This window comes from Myxocyprinus asiaticus, chromosome 19 (genome assembly GCF_019703515.2).
Source record: "Myxocyprinus asiaticus isolate MX2 ecotype Aquarium Trade chromosome 19, UBuf_Myxa_2, whole genome shotgun sequence".
NCBI lineage: Eukaryota > Metazoa > Chordata > Actinopteri > Cypriniformes > Catostomidae > Myxocyprinus > Myxocyprinus asiaticus.
Genome location: NC_059362.1, coordinates 10,960,609 through 10,969,554, shown reverse-complemented (window position 1 = coordinate 10,969,554; position 8,946 = coordinate 10,960,609). Strand labels below are relative to the sequence as shown.

The window sequence follows — 8,946 nt, the reverse complement described above, 5'->3', positions numbered from 1 at the left end:
CTCCTTCCCTTCTCTTTGTGAGCTGTTACACCAGCCCATCTGGCACCAACAATCATGCCATGCTCAATCACTGAGATGAAATTTTTTCCCCATTCTGATGATTGATGTGAACATTATTTGAAGCTTCTATGTATTGCACTGCTGCCGCACGATTGGCTGATTAGATAATCGCATGAATAAGTAGGTGTACAGGTGTTCCTCATGAAGTGCTCAGTGAGTGTATATCATATTTATGCACCTGTAATCTCACATACAGTACAAGAAGTGTAAATGGAAAAAGTACAACAAAAAAACAATTTTTTTTGACATCATTCATCTTGTCTGCAAAAAGAATCCGTGCTTCACACTATTCCACAAATATAGTTGTCCATTTTATTTTTATTTTATTACATTTTATTTTCACAACACACATCGTTTCTAAACAGCTTTTCCAAAAACTGATGCTGTACCAGAAAATTATGCTGTAATGTCTGTAATGTCCTAAAGTCCTCATTGAGTTTAAATGAAAACATGATTGATAATCATGCTTTAAAAATTAGGCCCCCAGTGAGCAAGCCAAAGGTGAAAGTGATTGTGACAAGGAACCCAAAAATCCATAAGATGATGTTAATGAAGAAAAAAAACCTTGGTAGAAACCAGGCTCAACTAGGGGAGCCAGTTCCCATCTGGATAGAGATGTTTTTAATCATTTCACACTCCTCGTAGCCTAGTGTTTCATTGAGCCTAACTTACCTTGCAACTGTGAACTGCAGAAGAGTCGTACAGATACATTTTCCACTTGTCGACCAAAAACTCTGAAAGAGGAAGTGGTAGCAGTGATGCTGCTTCCTGCCACCATGACTCACTGAGACTTTCCTGCCCTTTTTTTTTGTAAAGAGGTCGAGAGTTTGTGGCCTCTTTATATTCACAACATCTGTGTGCACTGAGCTCTCTCAGTGGTGACTAGTAACTCAAACCATGCCGTTCTCTTACTTGCAGTCTGCCTGAGATGAGGGATCGCTGGTTAGACACTCTACACTGGTGAGCTGTGATTCAGTACATCAAACTCTGTTTTTTACATGTCAGCTATTAGAATCACTTACCTTTGTTCAAGCAATATTCAGTGGCCCCTAAAAGTATTTGGACACTTTTAGACACTAAAGCCCCACTTAAAAATGTATGAATGTTTTTACATTTAAATAACAAAATGGCAAACTGAGTGGCATCTGCAAACTTATGTTGCTATAGCCATTTTTTATATTGCTTCACTGTTTTATGACATGAAACTTAATCTAAATCTTAATTTTGTGAAATTTAATTAAGTATGTTTTTGCAATCTGCCTTTAAAATAAATACCACTTGCTTTGATATTTTGTTATATAATGTAAAGACATTCATACATTTTTCAGTGTGGCTGTAGTGTCCAAATACTTTTTGGTGAGCCACTGTATCGTCAGCTGATCAATTGCTCTCTATGCTGAAGTATGTTCATTTTAATAATGCTTACAAAAATAAATGCACAGTCTCGTTGGTTAACAACATACAAGTGTGCAATTAATAAATATTTTAGTTAGCACACAGTACAAAAACTTTTGTCAGGTAACCTACAAAATTTGCTTTATGTGGTAAGATCTAAATGAACTGTTACTTTTTTTTTTTTTTTTTTTTTACATTTAATCTGACTAATTAAAAGTAATTTTTAGAGGTTAGATTGAGGTAACAGTAACAGGTTGCTACTTTTTCAGTGCATGTTTAACAGCTGTGCTGTTCGTATGAGTAACTCAAGAGACATTTTGTGTACTCCTTTCTGTGAGTCACTATATAAAATTAATCAATTTCAAATATCATGGTAGGAAAACTGCAGAGGCAAGATCGAGAGCAGGCAGCACTTCCCCACCGCCCAGTGTCCTAATGAAGGTGTTGAGTGGCAATACCACGGTACACTTTCCTCTGTCACTGATACATAAACATTAGTGATCAGCAGCATAAATGCTTGGAATGGGATATTTTTCTTCTATGGCTTTCATCTCAGATGGTGTAAGTCCTTGGCTGTGGTGTATGTATGGAAATGAAACTTGCGGTACAGATACCGAACTGGCATTTACTCTGCTGTCTTTCTCTGGCTTACAGAATAAAACTCTAAGTGGAATTGGGATGGACTCTGTTGTCGAGTTGCCTCTTGATGTGAGCACACAATATTTCTCATATTCATCACTTTATATTTATATTAATGCTCTTATCAAATGCTTCCCTGCTAGAAAGACCAGCTTATACCAGCATGAATTTCCATGCTGGCCCACACTGGCTTATGCTGGTCTGGGGCTGGTGGACCAGCAATATTCAGCTGGTGAAGTTGGTTGACAAAGATAGACTTGCTAATTGAGTCAGAGAATAAGCCTGTTGGCAACACCAGCACAAATTAGCACATTTGCAAAACAATTAAATAATCAAAAGTCTCTTTGTCAAAGTTTTGATAGTTGCATGTTTGTAAATGGAAGTGTGATTTTGCATGTGTAATTAAAGTCACACCCTACTCTTACTTCATGTGCTCATGACCAACATGTGCCTGTTTCCAGGGCAACGTCAAAATCTCCACCTACTCAAAACAGTTTCATAATCAGGAGGCACATGCACAGCAGCCTATTGGTGAGTTTCAACCAGTCACAATGACTGTTCTCAACCACGTTTGGTTATGCGCCCATCAGATTTACCAAATGAAACTAAATGGGTGTTAAAAAAAAAATAGTGCAAGAAAACATAGGTGTGAAACACACAGTCTGAAGATGAAGTTGAGTGTCATTTGAGTGGAAATTTTTATTATTTTTTAAATCATAAGAAAATTGTAAATAGTCTAAATTGTACAACTTAACTAAAAAATGTATTTGCATCTAAAGCAGAATGACTTCAAGACATTTTCAGAGACTTATTGCTTATATCTCTCATCCTCAGGAGAGAACGGGAGCAAAAGGAGCTTGTTCTCATTCAAGCTGAAGAGAAGCTCCACAAACCCAAGTGTACCGACTAACCTTGAGTCCACTGCAAAGAACTTGCTGTTTGGACAACATCTCCAAGATGACACCACACTTCCAAAACCAATAACTGTACGGCAGTCTATTGTATCAATGTATTATTGTATACTTAATTTTTTTTTTTTTCAGAAACAAGTATACAGTAATCTGTATACTATCTTCTATAACATCTCCACCACAGGTGCAAAGAGTAGAAAACATGAAGTTCCTTTGATAGAAGGCAGGCACAGTTTCTTGCTAACTTTATCGCCACCTCAATCAAAATTTCTGACAGAGATCATTTTGCTTTGCTTTGGAAAAAAAAAAAAAAAAACATTTTGTAGTTTTCATAGAAACATTCCAACCCAAAAAAACTTTTACTGTGTAATGCTAACAGTGAAAGTTTAGAAACTAATGTCATGCAAAGAAAGTAAAATGCAAAGGCAAAAGATTCCCTTTTATTTAAGTCAGCATGAAACAATATTTGCAACCCATTGGATTGTGAATTGGGCTTTCCTTACAAGAGTTTGCAGCCAATTGTGGAGGGCTACTCTACTCCTGAAAAATGGAAAATCATTTTAAAGGTGGAGAAAGTTGTTACATTTCAATGAAATATTTTGAAGTCAAACATCTTGGGGCAGGATTATCAGTACAACAAATGGATAATGGGAGGGAATTTTCTGGAATCTGATAACAGTGATTATTTTTGTAATTCCAATTGGTGCAGAAATTTCACACTTTAAAGCCTCTAAAAGATTTACATTTCATGTTTTTGTCTTCCACTAGGAAATCTTCCTGCTGTTGTTCAGGAAGGGTCCATTAACTGAGGGTGTATTCAGAGTCCCATGTAACAGCAAAAACCTGAGTGCTCTCAGAGATCAGCTAAACTCTGGGGCCGAAGTGGACATGGAAGCCCTGCCTGTGACTCTCTTAGTTGGACTGTTGAAAGTAATACTTCATGTTTACACTAGCCTTTGCCTTTGCCGATACAGTATATGTCTCTTGCCTATACCCCTTCTTGCAGTTCTGATGTGTCTTTGAGACAGTGAGTCATTACTTTATTTTTAACATAATGACAGGTCTTCCTGAGGGATCTCCCTGGAGGTCTGCTGGTATTTGAGCACTATGAAAGCTGGATCAGTGCTTTGGAGAAAGAGAGGACACAGGACATTCAAAGTGAGCTCCGGAGGTAAGCAAGTTGACTTTTAGCCATAAACTCACTGTACCCTACTGAAAAGACCACCATAGATGGTCTAGATGGTATAGAAAGTTTGCTTGCAAGTTTCTTAACTAGGTTAACCAGCATCACAAGAAAGCCCATGCTGGTCGACCGGCTTCAACAGCTAAATTTTGCTGGTACACCAGCTAGACCAACTCCAGACCAGCACTAACCAGCAAAAACCTGGCTGGGCCAGCATGAGTAGCCTCACAGTGGATGGCAAATATAAACATTGAATGGTTGGGGATTCTGATTAATGAAAGTCCCTTGCTTTCCACTGCTTCCAAATGTCAGTACAGAGTGTTTTTTTGTGGACTTTCTATGGACTTTGAGATTTGAAAATAGGGAAATTAGTAACAAAGGTTGACCACAAAATGTCAGAGAGACATTTCTGTTTTCAACCATCTCCCCTCATCAAAACAAAATGGGATGAGTGGATAAAAGAAACAAAAAATGGTTCTATATTGTTCTCCACCCTCAGAATGGTCAAGAAGCTGCCCAAAGCAAACAGCCTCCTCTTGCAGCGCTTGCTATGCCTGTTTCACCACATCAGTCAGCGTTCAGAAACAAACAAAATGGATGCCAAGAACCTTGCAGTTTGCATTGCCCCGACCCTGCTGCATCGTGAAAGCCAGCCCCTAGATGTGGATGATGTAGATAAGGTCAGACACTTGGAAAATGTTTTTTCACAAACATCACAGATTACCTTTTTAAAGGAACTCAGTAGTAGTTTTATAGTTTATAGTAGTTTTATTATATCACAAAATGATTTCTCTGGGGTGCGCATTGACTGTGGCGACACTAAAGGAAGAACTTCGCTTAGCGGGGGGTGGGGGGGGGAGGGTGCTGGGTAGCTCAGCAAGAAAAGACGCTGACTACCATACCTGGAGTCACAAGTTCGAATCCAGGGCGTGCTGAGTGACTTCAATCAGGCTTCCTAAGCAACCAATTGGACCGGTTGCTAGGGTGGGTAGAGTCACGTTGGGTTAACCTCCTCATGATTGCTATAATTTGGTTCCCGCTCACGGTGGGGCGCGTGGTGTGCGTGGATGCCGCGGAGAATAGCGTGAGCCTCCTCTCCGCGGTGATGCACTCAACAAACCACATGATAAGATGCGCTGATTGACTGTCTCAGACACGGAGGCAACTGAGATTCATCCTCCGCCACCCAGATTGAGGCGAGTCACTACGCCACCACGAGGACTTAGCGGTCATTGGGAATTGGGCATGTGAAATTGGGGAGAAAAGGGGAGAAAATCCACCCCCCCCCCCAAAAAAAAGATACACCTCTGCAGTCTCATTTTGACTAATCTGTTGATTTAAGACCAAAACCTGCTAATGTTGTATGCATGGTGCGGTTTCAGATGCAAACAAAACAACAACACCAAAAAGCACTGTAACATTTAGTACTCCTTGAGAGTTGCAAAACACATTGCTTTACATTATATTAAATAGACATTAATGATGATCTTTTTGTTTGTAGGTCACAAGACTTATCCAGTTCCTAATTGAGAATTGCTGCGAAGTATTCGGGCATGCTATCTTGACTCTACTTGGGGATTTTGAGGAGCAGGAATCCATAGACACATTAGGTACATACGTACATTTTAACTATTCAGAAAATCCACACTTTTGCACCACAATAAATCAAATTATCATACTTATATGACCATTAAGATCTATTCATCACTGATGGACTCTTTCTGATGCCTCATGAAGCCATTTTAAGCTGTATTCCAACAGATCATATGAAGTACATTACTTAAAAGCATAAAATCTTGGAGCTTCATTTATGATTTTGAGATTGGCCACCAACTTCAAGTATCAGCAGAAACTACACCAAACTACTATTATAAAATGCACATGTTGTGTTAGTACCTTTGCAATTGGAAAATGTCCTTAACATGTATTCACCCTCTACAGATTCAGCATCCTTGATGCCACCTAATATTAACTTCAATGTCCAACGGCACGACAGCACAGATCCTGATGTTGACGGTGACTTTGTGGAAGCTGAAGGACACACTCAGGATGACAACATTATGCCGCATGGAAGCCCAGCCTTAAGAAAGATGGGACGATCTGACATTCAATCGTATTCCAATGACATAATATTTGATGCTTTCACAAAACCTTTAAATCGGCGGTGCTCGGAGCCCTCCATCTTCCCTTCAGCAACCATAACAGGCTTAAGAGGGCTAGCTCGCAGCCATGATGACTTTTCCACCGAGAAGGATTTTGAGGACCAACTGCTCAAGAAGCAGAACTCTGATGACTCTTTTCTGCATCTCTGTGAGAACAGAGGATCCCAGCCATCCCTCAAGAAACTGGTTGGGAGTTTGAACATGGACTTGCCCATTAGTGTGTCTTCTCCTGCATCTATGGCTGGTTCCTGCCTATCCTTCTGTTCCTCAGATAGTACCTCCTCAAATGTCTCTGAGAAATCGATAAGCATGTCACCTATGCCATCCCCTGCAAGCCCTCGCAAAAGTCAGTCTACAAGGCATTCATCATTTATAATCAAGCCTAGAGCTAATCCTGCTAAAGGAGACCTGGAAGTGAATCGACGATCCCTCTCAATGAGTACCAAAAGCCTTGGAAACTTTACGTTTAACAGAGGGAGTCTGAAGAAAGGGGACTCCCAGAAGGAAGTTGTTTTCCCATGTGAAACTCTCCAAGAGGACTCTCAAAATGAGACAGAACACCCTGTTGAGCTTGTTCGGCGCCGACGGCCTCTCTCTGCCATCGAAGTCTTCCAGCAGGTGGACAGTCGTATGCCGTGCAGCCCCCCCTCCTATGAGCAGGCACTGCAAAGTGGAGCCCAACCGGCCCCCCCACAGTATGGGGCCATGACAGTCCAACATGCCCGAGAGCTGGGCAGGAAATCTCGCCCCATCTCTATGAATGACTACCTATTGGACATTTACAAAGTTAACGAACCCACAAAAAACACATTTACAGAAAGTGTTCAGTTAGATGAACCACAGCCGGTTTCTTTCCGGCAGAGGGCTATGTCAGAGTCAGTGTCCCAGTCGAGACATGAAAGAGTGTCACGCAGGTGTAGTCAACATGTGTCTGTGGAGTTCTCCTATGCAAAAGAATCTTATGTGTGAGTGTTTCTTCTTTAATTGCAATGTGAACTCCTTTCACCACAGATTAAAAGTAACGTGCAACTGTTAAAATATTTAAGATGAAATATTTGACAAAATAACACATAGGGGAGAATTCACTAAACAGTTGCACCATTTTTGCACGTGGTATTTCAGTGCAAAAACCTTCATCTTATTCACAAACAATCTAGTTTAAGCAGGCACAATCAGCATTGAAAATGCACTGCATCTGGAGCATTTAAATAAAATCAGTTGCACAAACACGTCGTCTTTCTATGTAAATTAGGCTCAATATTGATTGCACACAGCTATTGCCACCCGAGGAAAGCCGGCAGTAAACTGAATTTTATTTAAAAGAGATGTTTGTGTACATTTTCTATCGATCATGGCAGCAGTAATTCATCAAATAATGATCAAATGTTGGAGAAGACCATTATAACCCGCAATAAATGCAGATATGTGGTCTAGTCAAGCACACTTTGTTAAATAGATTGTTAAAGAGCGCATGCTTAAGAGGTGATTCAGGTGTCTGGATCACAGTAGTGGAGTGATGCTGTTCAGTCCCAGCAGTGTGTGCCAGATCACAGTGGTCTGCAGCATCCTCTGCTAAATAGCACTCAGAACCGGCCCACAAGATCGTAATTGCACATGCTAATTGCGTTCAGCACAGATTTTGTGGGCACGTTTGCACCGCTGCCTGATCTGCAAAATTTGGGTGCAAAATTGGGCACTAAACCAGCGCAGATAGTGCGTGCAAACAGATTTTTACTGGGTGCTCTTATTTCTTAGTGAATTCCCCCTATATAATTTAGTGTGCTGCCTTATAACAGTGATTTCATATGCTAATATTGAATAATTTTAAAGAGATAGTTCACCCAAAAATGAAAATTCTATAATTTATTTGCCCTTATGTTCCAAACCTATACGACTTACTTTATTTGGTAAAACTCAATAAAGTAAAATGACAGCCTCTGTCACCATTCACTTGCATTGTATGGAAAAAAGATGCAATGAAAGTGAATAGGCTGTCATAACTTAATAATCTGTCTAACATCTCCTTTTGTGATCCTTGGATGAAAGAAAGTCATATGGTTTTGGAACAACATAAGGTTGAATAAATTATAATAGAATTTTTATTTTGGATGGATTACTTTTAAACTCTTGCCAGTATGAAGCTATGTATATAGACCAGTTAAATTGTATAATATAGTAAAATAGTTTACAGTTGTAACAGATTAAATCATTTTGATATAGTCAGTACGTATTGCTGTATATTGCAAAGTTTTGTGTTATTGCTACTCTTTATTTCACTACAATAAAGAATCTTAGACCTTAGGCCACATTGTTTGAAGTCATATCTAAAAGTCTCAAATAGCTGTTAAGTTTTAATAAGTCTTTATTACGTTCCTTTAGGATACCAACAGAAATTCCTTGTCTCACTCATGTTATGAGGAACCCAGTAACTTTCACACAGATGCCATTTTTATTGGCCTTGTTCCCCATCTTTGGCAAGGGTTGTGTAACATAGAGAACACAATGTTATGCAGAACAACATGTTCTCTGCTGGAGAGGAAGTCAACGATCATGTGGACTGATTTGGTTTTTTGCTGAATTTGGTCTGTTGCCTTAC

General features: G+C 39.6%; 1 protein-coding gene across 3 annotated transcripts; it reads left to right on the top strand.

Moving 5' to 3' along the window:
* The first annotated feature begins 878 nt into the window (after positions 1 to 878).
* Positions 879 to 8,651, top strand: LOC127410212 (T-cell activation Rho GTPase-activating protein-like). Of its 3 annotated transcripts, none has more exons than XM_051645358.1 (10): positions 879 to 1,020; positions 1,833 to 1,917; positions 2,110 to 2,163; positions 2,556 to 2,625; positions 2,929 to 3,080; positions 3,774 to 3,935; positions 4,067 to 4,176; positions 4,688 to 4,868; positions 5,690 to 5,798; positions 6,130 to 8,651. In XM_051645358.1, the coding sequence occupies exons 1-10, from the start codon at positions 989 to 991 to the stop codon at positions 7,317 to 7,319; spliced, it is 2,145 nt and encodes a 714-aa protein (XP_051501318.1). In that variant the 5' UTR covers positions 879 to 988; the 3' UTR covers positions 7,320 to 8,651. The 3 variants fall into 3 exon arrangements, with proteins under 3 accessions (XP_051501318.1, XP_051501320.1, XP_051501319.1); XM_051645359.1 differs by having other exon boundaries at positions 957 to 1,020; positions 1,833 to 2,016; XM_051645360.1 differs by lacking the exon at positions 1,833 to 1,917 and having other exon boundaries at positions 915 to 1,020.
* The last annotated feature ends 295 nt before the right edge of the window (positions 8,652 to 8,946 follow it).